Source organism: Colletes latitarsis, chromosome 1 (genome assembly GCF_051014445.1).
Source record: "Colletes latitarsis isolate SP2378_abdomen chromosome 1, iyColLati1, whole genome shotgun sequence".
Taxonomy (NCBI): domain Eukaryota; kingdom Metazoa; phylum Arthropoda; class Insecta; order Hymenoptera; family Colletidae; genus Colletes; species Colletes latitarsis.
In genome coordinates, this window is record NC_135134.1 from 42063221 (window position 1) to 42084780 (window position 21560).

General features: G+C 35.5%; 1 protein-coding gene across 2 annotated transcripts in view; it reads right to left on the reverse strand.

The window, feature by feature from the left end:
* 5-ht7 (5-hydroxytryptamine receptor 7) overlaps positions 1-21560 on the reverse strand; it is a 253367-nt gene that overhangs the window by 144934 nt on the left and 86873 nt on the right. For both annotated transcript variants that reach the window (XM_076783333.1, XM_076783322.1), the window contains exons 3-4: positions 17232-17554; positions 2559-2854 (exon numbers count right to left, since the gene is read on the reverse strand). In XM_076783333.1, the coding sequence (XP_076639448.1) occupies positions 2559-2854; positions 17232-17360 (425 nt within the window). In that variant the 5' untranslated portion in view covers positions 17361-17554. The remainder of the gene's footprint in view (positions 1-2558; positions 2855-17231; positions 17555-21560) is intronic.

The following is a 21560-nucleotide window of genomic DNA, read 5'->3' on the forward strand; positions in this document are numbered from 1 at the left end:
GCACACGACTTGCTAATCAAATACGTTACGATGGCTGATTAAATGGAACAGGCATCGATGGTGTTAACGGAAGGTGCACGGAACTGCTTCGAATAAGCACCTAGGACGTATTTCGACGCATCACGTATTGGATCGAACGGAAAGTTCGTGCGTTTTTATTCTAAATAAATCGGTTTTCCAAAGTTATATAATCTCGGCTAGTTTCTATTACTTCGACCGTTCCACGAGTTTCATTTTAACACTAAATTTACGGAACTTATCAATCTGACGGGTGTTAGATTCTATTTTTAAAATTACAGACCGTGTAAATATTATTTGTTAATAATTATTGTTGAATTCGATCGATGCATTGACATTGCCACAGAGATATTAATTTTAAAGGTTTGCTCGGTTCACCAAAGGCAGCAGTTTAAAATCTGTTTGGTTTTATTATTGTTTTACTATTTCGATAAAAATATGTGCAAATAATGTCTGTAAATCTAGCGTTAATATCGTTTTCGTGACATCGTTGTGGTTTGGTAAGAAATATTCTTGAAAAGTGGTTTTAACTTTTCTATAAATTTCGAAGCTTTTTCCGTTTGGATGAGTTTGTAACGGTCTGAAGAGGCATCACTTTTTAAATTAAGGGTCTAATTTTGTTTTGAGAAAAATGACTATAATTCGAGAACAAATAGGGCACGCGTTTATATGAATATGTTTCGTTATTTTTGTATTTTCAATCTGCAGTTAAAATGGGTCTCGCATATTAGGATTCATTCTGTATTATATCGTTATTCGTTTGGAAAGAATTAATTTCGTATCCCATAAATATTTATTCCAACGTCCCGCCAAAATTAATTATTCGGTATTCCGGCCAGTTTCGAGGGATATTTCGCACAAGCACATTTGCTTTAGAGGGCAATAAATTATATTTTATTTAAAATATTTTTCACTTTTCTGGCAATAAATGAATTCTTTGTGAATTTTTCTCGTCGCTTGTAAACTATCAGAAACGGTTGATTTACAGAGTTTCCATTCAACAAAGTCAATTGTCTTTCGAACTAAAACCACGATTTTTGAATCATCGAAACCAAAGCAATAAAGTAATAAGTATCGATGATATTCTTTATTTCGTTTCATTTTCGATCGCACTAAAAATTTGTGGAATAATTTGTAGAGAAGTTTGACATTTGAAACGACGTGACAACTTTTAAATCCTCAAAACTAGCCCAGACACCTAATACAGTAATGATTCTTAAAATGAACATCGTTCCGAGGTTAGCACGTTCATTTCTCGTACAGTGAAAACGAATTTCAACACCAGATATTTATACACAGAACCACCGTTGATACATTCCTTCTCGAAAGCATTAAAACAATATCTTTTTCCCGGGAAATTCAAAAATACAAATTAGTAAAAATTTATAAATTATACAGGGTGTTCAGCCATCCCTGGGAAAAATTTTATTGGGGGATTCTAGAGGCCAAAGTAAGACGAAAATCAAGAATAGCAATTTGTTGATGGAGGCTTCGTTAAAAAGTTATTAACGTTTAAAGTTCCGCCCATACTGAATTTTTTTCTCGAAAATGCGGAGGATTTCGGGAGTATGCCTATTCACCAAAAATGATTATAATTGACCCCCGCAACCGAAAATAATTTTTCCAGAATGTTTTGAAATTTTTTTTTTCGCCGAAAAATTTAGGCACCTGCCCCCCGTCGATTTTTCCTAAAAATTCGATTTTGATTTTTAGTAATTTTATTTGACGCCCTACGGAAAAATTGTCTAATACTTTTTTGTAGGTACCTATGAGTTCTACTTCAGAAAAAAGTTTCATTGAAATACATTCACTATTGTTGGAGTTATGGCTGTTTGAAAATTGGACCATTTTTATGGGGTTTTTCTTATTTTACGGAGTCAAGGAACAACTTCTTCAATATTGTTATAATTTCTACATATTCTCGACCAAAATACGCGTCGTTTGCTTTTTTAAACATTAAAATCGTCCAATCCGTTTAGAAGTTATGATGTTTTAAAGATTCGCATGAAAATTCAGTGAAACATATCGACGAATGGTCAGACATTATATTTTCGGAAAATAATTTTTTTCTCGAAAGTACGTAGGATTTCGGGGGTATGTGTAATGACCAAAAATGATTGTAACTGACCCCCGCAACCGAAAATAATTTTTTTAGAACGATTTGAAAAATTTTTTTTTCGTCGAAAAATTTCAACAACTACTCGATTTTTTTTCTCGAAAGTGGGTAGGATTTCGGGGGTATGTCTATTTAATTAATTGGTATTCTTGATTTTCGTCTTATTTTGGCCTCTAGAATCCCCCATTAAAATTTTTCCCAGGGGTGACCGAACACCCTGTATATTTAATTTAGTCGAAGTTTAATGCATTTGACGATACACGTTCTATTATATTATTAAATTATTGAATAATTTAACTTGATAAATAGCACGGTTTTAGATACAGAAACGTTCAATTTACGAATCACGACCGAGGTTCGTTTTAAGAATCATTGCTGTAAGTCTGGTCGCACGTCGAACTTATGCTATTATGATACCACTCACCGATCGACGGAGATCATGCAGAGGTTCAGAATGCTGGCCGTGCAACTGAGCACATCGGAGATAACCCAAAGGTCGCACATAAATTTGCTGAAGGACCAATTACCGGAAATCTCGTAGAGTAACGCCATCGGCATTACCAGAATCGCAACGCAGAGATCGCTGAATGCCAAGCTCACCAGCAGATAGTTGCAAGGTCTTCGTAGCTTCCTAACGAGGCACACGGCGACGCAGACCAAAATGTTGTCGATCACGGTCACGACTATGATGATACCAAGCACCAGGGCGATGATTATTGCCTGGGGGAGAAAATTGAGCGACATTGTTGAGCTGTTAACCGGTTTACAGATCGCACATCTCGAGTTTCGATCGTCCAAACAAACGGTTAAATAATTTGTCAAATAATGTATAATAATAATCAGAATATAAAATTAAACGTTTCACGTTTTCCACTTCTGGACCAAATCTGTATTCATTGGTAGAAGTGCAAAGGTGACTTTGAACAGGAATAAAACATTTTGAGGGATGAGATCATAGTTGGGTAAATTTTATTTTATTTCAATTAATAAGACTTTTAGTTTACGAATGAAAATTTTGCTCAAACCTTGGGTTAGTTTAGAGTCTTAGAAGTTCTATAATTTTATTCAAATAACAGTTCACATTTCCACGTGATCCACTATATTTTTTGCACCTATAGGTGGTCCAACTAACTTGACTAAAACGTGATTCTATGTTGTAAACCTGGTCGAGTCACCGGAAGTCCAAACACTGCACGAATGTTACTATCTGAACTATACATTATGTAATTAAAAAATCTCGGAAAAAGTAATTACAATACGTTAAAAAGAAAGTTCGGTTTAACGATGCGTTTTACTATTGCAATTTTACGATGCAATTACTATTTTTGTTACGTTCGACCCTGGTATTTACTGGCGTTGATTTCTCGTGATTTTCGAGGAACCACAAAATAAGTTTGCTCGAAAATGAGCAGCGCGAAACGCGATTCAGCGGAATCCTTCGTACCACTTTCGTTGATTTTCGGTGAACCGAAACCGCGAGCGCGATTTCCCGAACTAAGCAACACGAAGTGCGATTCAGCGGAATTCCTTGCACCAAGACGAAATACCGACCGTGGACAACAGCTTTTAATTTAATCGATTTACGATCGATGAGTTAAAAAAACTCGCGAGGAGTGTTCGACAATAAAATTCACGAAGCAACGTTATAGTTTTTTTGTTTGCGTTTGGAACATTGAAAGGTGAACAAGTTGGATTGCATTTAAAATTACACATTCCATATTTCAAATTACAGGAAGCGTAAATATTATTTTTTAACAATTTATGTTGAATTTGATCGATATAATGTCATGAGTATATATTCTAATTAAAAGAAAAATCGCATTTTAAAATAATCATCAACATGAAAGGTATCAATATGTGCAATCAATGCCTGTAAATCTAGTGTTAATGTGATGGACGCGAGACTATTAAGGACTTGGTCCCTCAATATATATTACAGTATCTGGATTTGTTTCTTGGTTTTTACTTTTATTTAATTGATCCTTCTTTCCTGAGAGATTAACAGGAGAATGTTAACTTCGTTACATACAAAGTTGAATACGTTATTAACATACGTCCCATATTATAGTCGAGTTACAAGACTCTATCTTTATCAATAAATTATTGATAATCAGTCTAGATGCGTTTCAGTGATTTAAAACGAAAAAAAGTACCTCGAAAGTACCCCTAGCCGCTCGGTGTGGCTCTACACGGTTCTTGCGAATGTAACATTTCAATCGAATTGTCATGCATCTAACCATGACAGTAATCCGCTCGAATGTGATAGCACGATGCAAACAATCGTAGTTAGATACCGGATAATCATGGGAATGACAGTATTAGTTCCCGATTACTCTGTACGTCACAGCGATTGGTCTTCATATCTCAGGATCCCAATCCGTTTGACTCTGCCAATCAGATATATCTGAAACAACCTGTCTAACCAAGACAAGCTATTAACCCTTTCGCAGTTCAGTCTGTCACAGACACGCATCTGAACCAGTGTGGCCAGATTGGGCATAATTGAGTGCATCGAAATCGACAATAGCGACGACGAACTTTTTTAGCGTCTAACAGAGTGGTGGGGATAGCAGGCATATACTACCGCACGAGTCACCTGAACGTGAGCTCGACATTTCGCACAATTTCGGGAAAATGATAAAGAACGCTAGTGTGAGACTTTCCTTCTTGCTCTTGTAAAACAGAAATATATTACTTAATGTTGGAGGAAGACCAAAAAACTTATCGCCGCAGGATGAACGAAGAATTATACGGTTTGTCACATCTGGTGAAGCTTCAAGTGCCACCATGGCTACACAATTATTAAAAGAAGATACGAATATACAAATAAGTAAGTGGACAACACGAAGGACTCTCAAACAAGTTAACTTTAGAAGCATTAAGAAGAAAAAGAAGCCAATGTTATCAAAGAAAAATATTAAACTTCGTTTGGCATTTGCCAAAAAGTATCAAAACTGGACAACTACTGAATGAGAACGGGTTATTTGGTCAGACGAGACCAAAATTAACAGAATTTGTTCAGATGGCATGTCTTGGTGCTGGATTTGTAAAAATGAAAGGTTTAAACCACGACATGTAAAGCAAACGGTAAAGCATGGCGGCGGATCCCTAATGTTTTGGGGGTGCCTAACAGCATTTGGTGTTGGATCACTGCACCAAATTAATGGCATCATGAGTCAGTATATGTACAAAGATATTTTATAAGATCATCTCACAGATGCTGTTGAAAATATGCCATTCGAAGAAGAAAATGTAATTTTCATGCATGATCGAGACCCTAAGCACACTGCTAAAAGTGTGAAAAATTGGCTCAATACTAAAAAATTTTCTGTTTTGGATTGGCCTGCACAGAGTCCCGATCTCAACCCCATAGAGAATCTATGGGAGTTACTGAAAATACGACTTCGGGATAAAAATAATTATAATGTTTATTTTTTGTTATTCTTTTATGTTCCTAGTAATAAATAATGATTTATGCAAAACTTGTGGTCACTTATGCTCCTTACTATATGTCTTATTGTACCGATTATCCGCGATGTCCGATTAACATTTATTTTTTTACTTCCTAGTCTTGAGATACACTCCTTCAAAATGGAACAAAATGTTAAAAAGATCGTGCATTAAATTTTAAGAGGATCCTTGTAAGAAGGCTTTAATCTTCGACTTGGTCGTGGTTTTAATGGGTCGTTGGTTATTCGCTGGTCAACAACGATTAGGTAATGGTCATCGATGGTCAACAGTGAGGCTGACATCAAGATCAAAGGTCCAGGAATCCAAAAGGTAGGGCCAACCGAAATAGTTGTTCGGTAGACCAAACTGTCTTTAACTGTCAACTTGGCCTCCGTCTCCCCACTCTTCCACCTTAGAAAGAGGTATATAAGGAGTCACTGCTAGCGTACTCACTCAGTCTCGCGAATTCGGGGGCCTACCTCTGGCCATTAGTGACATTGGCTGACTACTGATGACCAGGACTGACCAGGACTGACCAGGACTGACCAGGACTGACCAGGACTGACCAGGACTGACCAATGCTGACCAATGCTGACCAATGCTGACCAATGCTGACCAATGCTGACCAATGCCGGGCCGTTGTGAGTAACAGTAAGAATCCGTGAGTTGCATATGATTTTTATTCCTCCGGCCCCCATGTCGATTAGAATGTTTCGTCCTAACCGACATGGGTGACTGGTTGTATACGTGTTCTCTTTGGCAAGTGTAATGACCGCGTGAGTAGTAACACATGTATATTGTTTTATCTTCGGATCTTTTGCTTAAAATTCGAATCTTCTTGTATACCGCGATTTTTGAGATGACAAATGTCATAGTAGATTCAATTATTTGAAATTTGACACTCATTTTAAAATGAATATATAACGAGTACATACATCAGTTTCTCTCGTTCGCTCGTTCTCTGGTTCTCGCTTTCCGAGATTATGTCTCGACTGAAAGAACCAGAGAGTTTTGCTCGATCACCTCTGTTTAATGGAATGAAACACGTGATCACCTGTGTAGTAGGTCTGATAACTCTAACCGCTTCAACCCCGGTGCAGCTTGGTTCAGCTTAAGTGGGGCCTTGGCGGAGGGATTATTCTCCTCTTTATCCGGAAAAGAGCATAACCGACGTCGAGAGGTCTTGATTCAGGTCCTTTCTCAGTACTAAGTCGGGTCCCTTTGTAATCGTGTGTTCTCTGGGACCCGGCGGTGTACGTAGAGAAGTAGAGTGACCAGTTTCAACCGTGACTTGCTTTTCTGATAATCAAGGCCGGGGGGGATCAATTTGATACCCACACTCACTGCACGCTATGAGCACGCGTCGCGTCGCGTCGCGTTTTATTTAAGCGTGCGATGTTTTTGCACGCCGCGATTTTTAATATGACAAATATCGTACCGTCGATCGAAAGTAGAGTCATGATTCTAATATCTTTTACTTGTAATTATATTCATTCTAAAATTAGTGTCAAATGTGTAGTTTCCGATTGTTCTTTATATTTTTCAGTAATTAAATTCACTTTCATGATTGATTTTACGACTTTGGGTATCGAAGATAACCAAAGTCTTTCTTTACTTATTAAAATATATCATTAGATTTACGTGCAAGAAGATATTTCGCGACGAATACATTGTAGAATCAAAGTAACATATATTATGTACTATTTTCACTTTGTCACTGCACTTGCCTGTAGTTGTAGTATCTGTAGTTTTACGAATGTCAAATTTTTGTTTGTTCTATTTCTAATAAATAAATTTCTGTTACAGGGCATATTCCTATGGAAGTTCTAGGTTTACAGAAGTAAGAATTAGGAATTGTTACAATTTTGTTTCATGTTGTTTTGTTTGTGTTGCAGGAAATCATCGTGGGATAAACACAAGATACATATCAAAGAGGTACATATTTTAATTTATTTTGTTAAATAATCAAATAGGTAGGATGTAAATTAATTTAGATTAATAGTTAGGCAGGGGTTTAGTTGTCTGTATTAACTATTCTATCAGGCAGGCTATATTTTGTTGTTTTGTTGATGGGCATTTTCAGACAAATTCTTTCTCAGAAAGCTCGTTTGTTGGTTGTTTCCTTCGTTGGTTGCATTTTCGTTTATTGCTTCTTCGACCAACGTTATCGATATTAACTATTATGTCAGGCAGGGTTCTATTTGAATACAAACTCTCGTTTTGGTTAAAATACTCTCTTCGTTGGTTGTGCACCTTTCATTGGTTGCACTTTCGTTTGTTGCTTCCTCGACCAACGATCGTTGGTCACAGAAGCTCTTTATTAATGGAGGGTGGATGGGATTCGGTTAGGGTGGATCTCCATTCGCAGCAACCTCCACGTGGTGAGATCTGGGTAATATTATTTAGCGTTTAATCAATAATTGTATCATTCTTAGCTGGGTAATGCAATTATTAATTAAAAACTAAATAATATTAGCAAATTGGCTGCGATCCGCCTTGCATAGGTTATCATAAATATAGAGTTTCTTAGATAGATAGATATAGATAGTTTCTTAGCTAGATTAGTTTGGATTCTCATTGACTATACGGTCGAATTTCAAGAAAACGTCCTTACATTTCTAAAGTCAACGCATTCAAGCGGTTAAAATTTGCACAAGAGTGTTACTTCTAACTGTGATAAAAATAATTATAATGTTTATTTTTTGTTATTCTTTTATATTCCTAGTAATAAATAATGATTTATGCAAAACTTGTGGTCATATCTCAATACATATACATTATTTGTAAAAATTTTTTAAAACGTTTTATATAAATCTTAAGAAGGTTCAAAATCAAATAAACTTTATCTCTATTTTTTCTATCTGCTGAAAAATATGCGATATAAAAGAGAAAGATATCTTACGAATAAATTTCAAAACACTACTTTCTGTACATATAATGCAAACATTGGAAGTACGTTGCTCCGTAAAAGAGAAGAAGAAATCATTTGACCGGTCATGGTAGAAATTGGTGTACATAAAGTTTAGTGTAAAGAATGCTCTGGAATCTCAACTTGACGCATTGTGTACTTTGATTTCCAGCGAAGCTATGAACTAGTTACGCTTAAAATTCAGCAGAAATTCAAATCGCTTCAAAATTAGTTAGGAAACTTCACGGTTGGGGAAGTTTTGGATATATCGAATATGTCGAACAACTTAGGAAATTCCTAGGTGCAACTTTCCTACCCTTCGTCTGGCTCTATATATTAAGAATCGTTCTATTAAGCGTTTCGATATCGACTCTTGCTCTTCTCGTCTTTTAATTCAGAGCTACGAGGAATTTTTACACGCATATAGCAGGCTGAAATGCCAACGAACGAACGACGCGTATCGAACGGAATTGTTTTCTTATCGAACGAACGTGTTCATCCTCCTTTTGCCTCGGCGGAACAGACTTATCTGATTCAACCGCTGTCGGTAAACACACTTGTTATTGCTTTCACTGCGAGCAACGATCGAACGAACGTACATTTTATTCTGAAAAAGATATCAAATGACGTTTAACGTGCTATTGCTTTTTTAAAAAAGTTTTACAATGGCGTTGCAGAACGTATTAACCCTTTGTACTCCAAGAAGTCACTTTAATAGAAATATCTGGCTACTTGAATGCAATTTTGTGACGCCATTTTAAAGAATATTAACATTCTCCTTTCTCTCCAGACAAATTTATAAATGTTTGAAATTTTTAATTTCTTCATTTGTTTCGTTGATTATGGTAGATATTATGCAAAAGGTTAAATAGTTTAGCTTTCAAGGATGAGGGTTAATTTTTTGCTTTCAAAATTCCCTATTTCTTGTTTTTAGAAAGAAAAATTTTCTTCTCAGACCCTAGTACCATACTACTTTTTTCTACAAAATACAAAACATCTTAAACTCTAAAGGATTAATTGTCACTTCCCTGTTATGATATTTGCAACAAGATCGATTTTTATTGTAAAATATTCTTCGTTTTGGGGTGATTCCTGGTCGAATCGTTATTTTTTCTTTCGATTCGAAGTAAGGTACTGACAGGTAGAAATCACACTGTGAGTGTTTCTTCTTTTAAAAGTTTTAAGAGCAGAGCAAATTGATAAAAACTTTACCTTGAACAGCGAGCAATTACTACGATTTGCTTTAATCTCCTCGGGATTTATTTACAGAAAAGTTTCGACGACCGGCGTCGAGCGAATTCGACGGGTAAGCCGAATGCTTTGCGACGTCGGGACATAACGAAATTATCGTCGTAATTAAATTGGCTGGCATGCAAAGCGTACAATTTAATTCGAGATAATCTTTCGCGCTGCGACAAGCGTTTCGAAACGACTGGGCTCATCGTTGGGTATTATATTCAACGGCGGCTGATTCCGCGATGGACACTTTCGTTGCAAAAATTACGCGGTTGCCGCGGACCACTTGTGTACATGTATCATTGGATTTGAACGTTATTGCTCCCCGGTAACAACCCATTGTACGATATTTCCATGCTGGCCGAGTCCGTCGAGCACGATAACAATCGGGAAATCTGCATCAGCGGCGAACCAGGGAAAATCCAGAGATAAATGGCGCCGCGAAAAATGGAAGTGGGGAACAGGTTTCTCTTTGCAAGGGCGATTAAATCGGGCCACTTCGACGCGATTCGATTGAAACTGTGACTTGTTTGCAGCGGGACGGTTTATGTTTTTACGTGACCATTCAAACATGCGTGCAGAGTATTTCGAAATTGTATATTCGACTGTTAAGGGGGTATTCTAGTACGGAACATTTTTCTGGTCTTTTAAGGGATTTTCTTTTACGAAAGAAGTATAAGTTTTTTAATATCAATATTTTGCATATATATTTATTTATGTTTTATGAGTGTTTAGAATTTTTTTTCGAGGGAAAATGATCAAAACCGACTGAATTGTATGTCATAGTTGATCGAATGTTTGCTCAACTCTGAATCAGAGTTTAGAGTAGTGGAAAGATATCGGTGGATCAAGCTACATACGTAATCGGACGCAGCTGTTTCCATAAAATGATGCAAGAATCATTTATTTCTTACCGATGCATGAATATTGAACGTGCGCCAGCATGATGAGCCAATAACCTACTTTAGACATACATGATTCAAGCATACACGCGCTCGATATTAGCTGCGACAAAAGTGTGCTTTATGTGCCCCTGTCGTTGAATACTGTGACAAATATAATCATTGGCCATTAATAATTTCGATTTTGATAAATTTTATCAACGAGGTAGGTCGAATCAGCGACGAAACTTTGATTTCTAAGAACGCTATAATATTTAATTTGTGCTACTTTTGTATATTAAGGGAGAAGCCTTTCATTGCAAATTACGAAAGATATCAAAAAAAAGATTTAGATAATTACTAAACCGAAAATATATACAGGGTGTTCAGCCACCCGTGGGAAAAATTTTAATGGGGGATTCTAGAGGCCAAAATAAGACGAAAATCAAAAATACTAATTTGTTGATGAAGGCTTCGTTAAAAAGTTATTAACGTTTAAAGTTCCGACCGTACTGAATTTTTTTCTCGAAAATGCGTAAGAATTCGGAGGTATGTCTAATCAACAAAAATGATTGTAATTGAGCCCTGCAACTAAAAATAATTTTTTTAGTACGATTTTAAATTTTTTAATTTTGTCGAAAAATTTCTCATCTTGTCGAATTTTTTTCTAGAAAGTGGGTAGGATTTAGGGGATATGTCTATTGACCAAAAATTATTGCAATTGACCCCTGCAATTGAAAATAATTTTTCCAGAGTGATTTGAAACTTTTCAATTTTGCCGAAAGATTTGGGCACCTACCCCCTGTCGATTTTTCTTAAAAATTCCTTTTTCATTTTTAGTAATTTTGTTTGACGCACTACAGAAAAGTTGTCTAATACTTTTTTGTAGGTACCCATGAGCTCTACTTCAGAAAAAAGTTTCATTGAAATATATTCACAATTGTAGGAGTTATGGCTGTTTGAAAATTGGACCACTTTTATGGGGGTTTTCTCATTTTGCGGGGTCAAGGACCAACTTTTCGAGTATTTTTGCGATTTGTATGTATTGTCCGCCAAAATACGCGTAGTTTGCTTTTTTAAACATTAAAATCGTCCAATCCGTTAAGAAGTTATGGTGTTTTAAAGATACGCATGAAATTTCAGTGAAACATATCAACGCTATGGTCAGACATGAAATTTTCGGAAATGAATTTTTTTCTCGAAACTGAGTAGGATTTCGGGGGTATGTCTATTGACCAAAAATGTTTGCAATTGACCCCTGCAACTAAAAATAATTTTTCCAGGACGATTCGGAAGTCTTTTTTTTCACCCAAAACTTTCAGCACTTACTCGAATTTTTTTCTCGAAAGTGGGTAGGATTTCGGGGGTATGTCTATTCACCAAAAATGATTGTAATTAACTCCCGCAACCGAAAATAATTTTTCCAGAACGATTTGAAATTTTTGAATTTAATTGTTAATAACTTTTCAACGAAGCCTCCATCAACAAATTGGTATTCTTGATTTTCGTCCTATTTTTGCCTCTAGAATCCTCTATTAAAATTTTTCCCAAGGTTGGCCGAACACCCTGTATAAAATATTGTCGAAAAAATAATTTTGTACTGTTTGGGGGACTATTAGAACTATGGCTTTACGTGCAATAATTTACAGTGATTATGCATTGTTATACATCGATGGATTTAGAATAAGAACTTTGTTAAGTTACATATAATTGTGTAAAGAGCTTGAAAAATTTGTTTAATCGTAAACTTACGATTCACTTATCGATTAAAATGCATAAAGAATAATCGAAGTATATAATTTAGTCATCGATTTGCATTACACTGGTCGACGATCCCCTATGGTACTCCAAAATCAAACATTATCGTTATAAACTATGTTTATCATAAGCTTTCGATATTCTCGGTGATATGCTCGAATTCGATCGTTATCAAAATGAAATTTTTTATTTCATTAATAACTAAAATTACATTTGGCAAACGGTGAGTGACAAACTGGTGTACCTTAATTACATTTGCGAGAATAACGAGATAAATGGCGAATTTCGCGATAATTCCTCGTATATGTAATCAACTCAGTCGATGGAAAAACGATTAAAATGTATCTGAGCCTTCAAAAGTCGCTAATAAATCAAATATTTTAAATTAATGCACGTCAACAGCAACTGTGTCAAAAACTGAAGTTAATTTGCAAATTTTCTCGCACAATTTTATTAAATAACATACGTGGCATTTCTTAATTTTTGTACGACTCTGTGCTTCTTATTTACGAACAAGGAAATACTAAATTCTAATTATCTAAAGTTGGAATATATCTCATTGCTACATACTCCAATTTTAATAGAATTGATTATATTTGAAATTATGTTACGAATTGATGTATACACAATTTGTTACCTAACCAAGGACTAAGTATGATCAAATCTGGATTATTTAGAAAATAATTAATAATTTAGTTTGTGTATATCTATTCAAGTAAAACTATTAATTTCGAAAAATTAAAAGAAAGAGACGCGCTATTAATGGATAAGTTTTAGTTATAATTTGATGCAAAGAAACTCCAAGCAAAAACTCAATATTTCGTAATTGAAATGTTATATTAACATTTTGCTTTGGTCGAACGGTCGAAAATGCTCGGTTAAACAACGTTCAGGTAACAGTGATTTAACTGCGTTAACGATACAGTCCATTCGAGAAGTTCAAACACTCCTATGGTTGAGAGGTTTAACGAACGAAAGTTCACTGTATAAAAGTTCAACTAACTTGCCAAAGGAAAGTTCAACAGACTCACGACTATAAGAGTTTATCACCAGCAACCCAGAAAGTTTCATTCTACCTTCACTCCAAAGTTCGATTAGTTCTAAAGTTCAGGCGCTGAAATTTTTGATGTTCAATACGTCAGACGGTGGGACAAAACTAACTGACGACGATCAAAATACGGTTCTCGTAACATAAATTGAAAAATTGTTTAGGAGAAGCGTTTAACTCTCTTATGTAACATTTCTCATTAAAATTTTGCTCGAACTAAAACTTTTCTCGATCACAATTCTCTCCATTTTCGTAGGACGGAAAGCAAAAAGTTGTTAATATTTTAGTTCGATTCATGCTCTTAACATAATACATAGATTGTATAGATTACAAATTACCTTGCAATTCAACGTGTATTTATTTTTTTTTTCGTTAATTGATCTCCTGTTTAAAACGATGCAATTTCAACTATGTAATTTTGATAAATTTTCTAATATTTTCATGTTAATAATTACAAAATAACATGCTTTTTTGTACGAGTCTAAATATCCTGTCCTTTAATATTACTTTGATTTATAGTCTTAAGTCAATGTATAGATTGTATAGATTTTAATTTGCCTTGCAATTCAACATGCATTTACTTTTCTCGTTAATCGATCTCCTTCTGTTTAAAACGATGCAACTTCAACTATGTAATTCTGATAAATTTTCTAATATTTTCATGTTAATAATTAAGATTTTTAGTTAATAATTAAGAGTTAATAAAGTAAGATTTCTCGAAATAAAAATATTCAGAAGACAACTAAAATTACAGATTCATCTTCCCCACGTAAACCTTTTTTTCCTCACTACGCACTGTCCGATTTGGAAGATCGATTTGTAGTTCCTATATCAAAATCTATGGCGGGGATTAAGGATACCGATGTGGATCAGGTTTCTGATACGAACGTGATTTCTTCGCTGCTTTCGAGATTTCGAACTCGCGTCGTTTCCAGCTAAGTCTCTTCTGCAAGCACCGCGACCATTGCCTCGATTAAATATCCAAGGTTGGATCGTTGCCACCTCGACGACGTTTCGAGCCGCTTATGCGTCATTTACAGGAAAAAAATCACCGGAGCTCGACGCGGAAGAAACTGATTACGAACTTCGCGCAGTAGTGGCGTCCAACTTTGATCGAACCTCGTCGATTTTTCGTCCGCGCTGTAATGGAATTCTGAAGTAGATTAAGAACGTTGCCGCCATAGGGGCACTGAAAAGAACTAGGACTTGGACTTTACAACGTTACGTCACCTTACGAGTGATCGAACAGGAATCAATAACAGTACTTTACCACATTTCTTAAGTATTCGTTATTGCAAATTAACAACCGGAGATTCGCTACACGCTCAATTTCTCGAACGATGTACGGAATTAGCAAAGAATGTCGGTCGTTTCACGACGCACAACGCGTTTACGACTGCAATTCTCGTCGCCCTTTGTCACCGGAATTTCAACGCGACAGAGATGGAAACGCTGCTTAAAAGAAACGAAAGAAATTTACAATCCCGATACGAGGAGTTATAAATAAAGACGGAAAAGGGAGGTCCACCGCGTTACGTAAATATCTGGGTTTAAGATCCTTGCACTTGGAAGCGTATAAATTACCCATTTAACCTCTTCAAGGACACTGGCGCATAGTCATTCCGTTTCCCCGGGAGTTTTACGGTTTCTTTTTGCTTCTTGGGATTTAAGAATCCCGTCGATAACTTCTCGACGAGTATTGTGAATTTTTTTTAAATAAAATTCTATTTTTCCCGACAAAACGTTCTGTTGTGTATGTTATTAAATTCAATTAAACGAAAGCAAAGTTAAATCGAAAATGTAAAGTACTATTATTTCGTTTTCGGGATAATTTCGAAAATTTATCTAGTACGCGTGCAACGAAGTATAATACGACGTGGACGTTAGCACAAATAGTGGATAATGGCCAATGGCAAATCGTATGCAATCGCACGCGTGTCCCATGCAAATTGAATTCAATTATGAACAGAATTTATTTCACATTTTTTGCTTACTTTTGTATATGGAATTCTGTACAGAAATAATTTGATAAATTCGATAGTCGAAGACGATATTAATATTCAAGAAAGGTGTTCTCAGTTTTTACGAGATGTTACATGATTTTATCGCATAAAATAGCTTCCTTATTCGATCCACGTAAAACACCTATGAAATATTATCCCCAAGAGTATGACACAATAAAAATAATTTGTTTCCCATATCTGAGAGCTTGAGCACGAAAGATATTTTTATAAAATAATCTGATAAATTCAGAAACTGTTCAACGAGTGTATTAAAGAATGTTAAGTCAATGCTAAATGTACAAACGAATTCTTTATAAAAATCGAAACGAGAGTTGCGTTAGCTTTTCGACGTTATAACTAAAATAAATATCATTTATAGGATAATAATTATTTTTTCGAAAATGTTTTACAGTTTCAAATAACGATTATTTTTTTACCGTTGTCGATAACTATTATTAAGAAGGAACATTCATTTCGATCGTTCATAATATGATAGTTATTGATTAAAATTTCAATTACTAGTTTTCGTAAGAAATCTTATCTTATATTTTTCTCGTATTATTAGTCGATATTTAGTATTAGTCGAACAAGAATAATTACAACCTTCCCTGAAATTTGTTAATAAGGAACTGCTTCCTTCTAATCTGCCAGCGTTAACTAAACTAATTAAATACTTATCGTTAACAGCACGGTTTTCAAAGTTCCGACCGCTGGAACTTGGACGCACGACAGCGCTCGATTTGTTCTTGTTACAAACATACCCGGCATAATTATTCATGGTCTTTGCGATAATCTTCAGTCAATGATCTTGGGCATAATATTGGGATTCATAATGAGCAAAGTTATATTAACTTGAATGGGTTTTAGTGTGATGCATTGGAATCGGAAGATTCCAACTGAGACGTGCATAAGTTTACTATAGCGCAAAGTACTCCAGATTCTTAAACTAAAAAAGTATTTCCAACGAAAAAGAAAGAAAATAGTTAGTAACGATAAAAAGTATTCAAGTTTCGGTTACAGATATGCTATGAAGGGAAATCAAACGAATTATTAGTACTCGAGGTATCTTTGTCATCATTTCGAAAAATGTAGCTTCTAGAAAAATTCGTTTAAAATTCGACGATGCTCTAATGATATAATACTATTAAATGATATCATCGAGATACGTCAATCTCTTAATACACCATTATTAAGTATGGATTATTACATTCAAATTGAAATAAATACATTATTATTCATCAGCTTTTTCCACAATTTATACTTTTAATAATTTAGTAGATTTCTTGATCCTCCTTTCCACCCCTAGGAAAAATTTTAATGGGGGATTCTGGAGGCCAAAATAAGACGAAAATCAAGAATACCAATTTGTTGATGGAGGCTTCGTTAAAAAGTTATTAACAATTAAATTCAAAAATTTCAGATCGTTCTGGAAAAATTATCTTCGGTTGCAAGGGTCAATCACAATCCTTTTTGGTAAATAGACATACCCTCGAAATTCTGCGCATTTTTGAGAAAAAAATTCAGTACGGGTGAAACTTTAAATGTTAATAACTTTTTAACGAAGCCTCAATCGACAAATTAGTATTCTTCATTTTCGTCTTATTTTGGCCTCTAGAATCCTCTATTACAATTTTTCCCAGGGGTGGCGGAACACCCTGTATACTTTGTCACTGTATGAATAAGGCCTCGTAAATACAGTTCAGCCGTGGTTAAGAGTTTGAAGGACCGCTGATTCTGCAGGATGGACAAAAGTAAACGAAGCGCGAGATAGGAGAGGAAAGAAGTAGGTCTCTGGGGCCGCCATAAATCTTACCTGCGTGGCCGTGTATCGGGAGTGTTTGCCAGGAAATCCTCCAAAGAAGTCGTCGGTGTCATTTGTGGCGTTAGTGGTGAAATTTAGAAGCAAGGTGCCTTCCGTGGTGATTACGTCCTTCCCCTCCATACGACCCTAGTCGGCAGTCCGGAGCATCCGAAGCGCCCTCCTCGACGACGGCTACGTTATGCTCCTTCTCTCCTCTGGACCATGGGATTCCAGGGAGGTTCAGGCCATGCATGGGAATCTTCTCTCGATTCCACGACCTGAGGTCCGCCTCAGCCGATCATCGTTACCGTTTGCCCGATACTGCCTTTGCTGACCTGGAATCACATACCAAGCGCCATCGATGAACCCACAGGCTATGTTCGCGTTAGATAGAGTACATTCGCGAGGTACGAAAACCCAGTGTTCAAGAATAGAGTCGAGTGATCAGTACGGAAAACAAAATGTTGTATACCCCAGAAACGAATTAAAATAATCGATTTTTTTTTGTGAACACACAGTAGAGATTTGCAATGCAGTCTATTCAAAAAGCTGCAAATTATCTATCCAAAATATTATAACTTCTCGATAGTCTCTGTGCATACGATGCAACGCATAAAAAGAGAGATTAAAATTGCTCGAAATAAAAAAAATAATCTTCATCGTTCCTCTTTATACGTTTGTTTGTGTAACATTTATTTTCTACTGGATTCGATATAAGCACGGAAGTGACATATTATAATAATAATTTGTACTGAAATCTCCTACATGAATTTCTGATGCTTTTAGAAATAGAGGTTTGCAGCCCAGAGTCTCGACCAAGATAAGTTAAAAAGACTTGGGCTCTGAGACAGGCTAAAGGGCTCCATCTCATTCACTTACAGATAAAAAGTTCATGGAGATAATTGTATTGACTTCTTATCACGTTAGAGGGAATAGAAAGGGTCGCTAGATGTAAAATATCGACGACCAGAATTTAATATTTTTACATTTAATCAACGACTAGCGGGCACGTATATTTTCAAGTTCGTGCAAACTAAATTGATAAAATGGTTTCGTTCACTCTAGAAAGCATCTTCGTTCGAGATAATAATTTTAGCAATGCAAGTTTTAATAGCACCGTGTAACACGTTGAGATCCGCAGGTTAATATTTTCGTATAACTTTGTAATTACTGGAATAAGTTTCTGCAGCATCATTTGCTTTCGTAAGATCGACATCAAGAAAAGAAGAGAACGGAGAAGAAACGCGAGGATGCAATCAAATAGCCCCAGGGTCAGGTAATTAAATTCCTAATTGTTTTATTGCCGACATCATTGAGACGCTTCCATCCAAGGCGATCGTTCCGCGAATTGAAATCGAAATTAAAGGAAAATGTTGGAGTAATAAATCATAGGGTGGTATTGAGTCCAGTTCACGTTTCGCCGTTCGGATTACTCGGATTCCAGAAATTGCTGGATGGTACGTGGCTGTCTCTATGACGGAAACCAGGAATACTCGACCGGTTGAAGGAGGTGTGGAACTGACAGCCGTTAGGCGGAAGAAAAATATTCGACTATGGAATGCAACTCCGTAACCACGCTATACTGACTTAATAAATCGCCAGCACTTGTATTAGAAATTTCACATTAAGAAGCGAAACGCGATGTTTTGTTCTGCCAATGGACCTGGAAGCGTTTAGCTAATTGTATTAGCAAAATAGTAGTAAATACTTGTAAATATCTTAACAAAATTGAATAGATTTTATCCTACACGTTATGTGATCTCGTAGCGAAGAATGGTGAATATTTTGGCTGTTGGCACTATGCTAATAATCACTATAATACAATCTTGAAAAGCTATAGAAGTGAGTTGAAAGAAAAATGGTCGTAGAAGAATGGTTGGAAAAATAACTATTACTTGCTTCTCTGATAGGACATTCTTTGCTAGAAAATTACTTTCCTTGCTAAACTATAAATGAGCGGAGAGTGCTGTGCTTTATTATAGTATTCCAAGCTTATTACAGCTCTTTTTTAATACTTCACCTAATAAAAATGAAATCAACGTGATATTAATCCATATAATTTACTTTTTATTAGTTTTGTTCGAGTGAAAATTTATTCCGCAGTTACAAATGAAACAGTAATTACTTTTGTACAAAGCACATAACATTCTCGTTTTATTTTTAGCCCCGAACTATTGTGGCAAAGTATGCATGGAAATCTGTTGGATTTTGCGTATTTGTAATTTATACAAATTATGATCGTATCGTGCGTTTGAAATTAAAAGTACGTACGACAGATACGCGAAATACTAGTGAAATTTTGTTGCATTAATTTCTCGTTTAATTTGAACCATAGTATGGATATTCTCGTGACACAAAAAGATTTGTAATTTCACTTACCGAAAGGATTTTGGAACATCTTCGAAACACATTATCATTTCTAAAATTCGTATATTATTTTATTTCATAGTTACTACGTTTCTGAAATGCGTACAAGTTGAAAGTAATCTTACCAATCTATTGGAGCAATCTTTCATCGAATACGTTTCGTAGTCAACTATAAAAATAATTAGAAAGAAAACGAGCTTCGTAAAATAGTTCTAGAGGAACAACATGCGTGAAACTGATTTAATTATAGATCCATCTGCGTCGATAAAACCTCTGTGATCGCTCGAACCAATCCCTTTTTACCCCGTTATCCATTACGTTGAGACGTGGTGTAGCGTTCAGCGTCGTTAGGCAGCCTAATCTCATCCTAAATCGCCTTACAATCCAGGAGGTTCTCAACGCAATCGCTGACGTTACGGTACATTGGTGTCATTAAACACAACATCCTAATTGTTGGGTTCGAGCGTTGCTCCGTCAGTTGTGGTTCGATCTTATATTTATCTTCGATTTCAAGATTGCTTTCGTACCAGACCCTGTAAATGGCGATTAAAACCCCTATTTCTCAAGTACGTTCCACGAAACACTGGTATTTTAGGCAATATAAATTAATTTTCTACGTAAATTGCCTAATTCTTTTACCTCGACGCAGAAACTGTTGAAATTGTCATTTATCTGGTCACTGCAATATTCGACAAAAGCCATTATTCCATGTTAAATATAATGGAAATGTTGGACATCGGAATTGGGGACAACAATGTAGAAAAGCAGTTACATATATTATATATTTGACTGTCCCAAATCAATTTGGTGGTCATCAATCACCGATTTAGCCTCTTTCGTTTGGATCTCCATCAGTAATTTAAATTGTTATAAAAATATATCATTGCAACGTAACAAAGAAAATGAAAAACATTTTTATGACATAAAATGTGATAGAAGTCTTCATTCTCTAATGTTCGGATTAACGTGGAAAAATATTCCTTTACACGAATGAAAAGGAAATTATTTTGTCAATGGATGGAACCAATCCGAAGAAGTTTTCACTTTTCTCGGTATTTTTTAAGAGTTCGTAGATTTTCTCATCAGCAAGATTAGTAGATGATAAAGTTTAGATGAATATTTTTCAGTTTCTTTGATAGCAGTGCTCGATATCAGTCTTTCGAACAAAAGTGCAGCTTCCTTTTTTGTTGCAACGTTGTTGTTACACAAAGTGCTTTATACGATGATTCTTGTTTTAAAATACCTAACGCAGCTTGAAAAGAAGAAGAATGTGTTTCTGACGAACAAAGGATGGAATACAATTATTGAACAGGGCTTATTAAATTCTGATCCGTTCTTAGCGCGTGAGTAAGTTGTTTGATGGCGAGTTCCTTTGTTATCATAGCGTTATTGTAAAAGCATCTTGGCACGCTGTTCGCGCGCGTGTGCTACGAATTGATTAATGGTTATACAGAACGAGATATCTGGAACCAGGCCTTTGGAGCAATTTACCAATTATTGAAAATCTGGAACCACGACTGTATTCGTTATAGCGTGTTTCGAGATTGAGTTTTCAAAATTTCTTTCTTTCTTACTCTCGTGCAATTCTAGTTATATCGTTGAATTGTTATGACTCGTACGAATATATAGTCTGAAACAATTTTTAAAGAAACTTCCATAGATTTGTTTTCATATAAAAAATTTAACTACCGAGTGATACATTTCTTAAAGTGTGTAATTCAATCTGATAATTCTATATTTTTATTCACTAAATAAATAATGGCTTTTAACAAAGGCAGTGCATCAAAGCCTCTCATTTTATTTGGTTAAAAAAGTGCCGTAAATTAACGGTACAAAAAATTAATTTGATCGTTATTAATAAGAAATTTATACATAAAATACTATTTATTTTCGTGTAGTTTCTCTATTATTATTTGCCTATAATAATTATTTTGTCTCTCAGACTTTTCAAACTTTGTTATTGATTCTATAAAA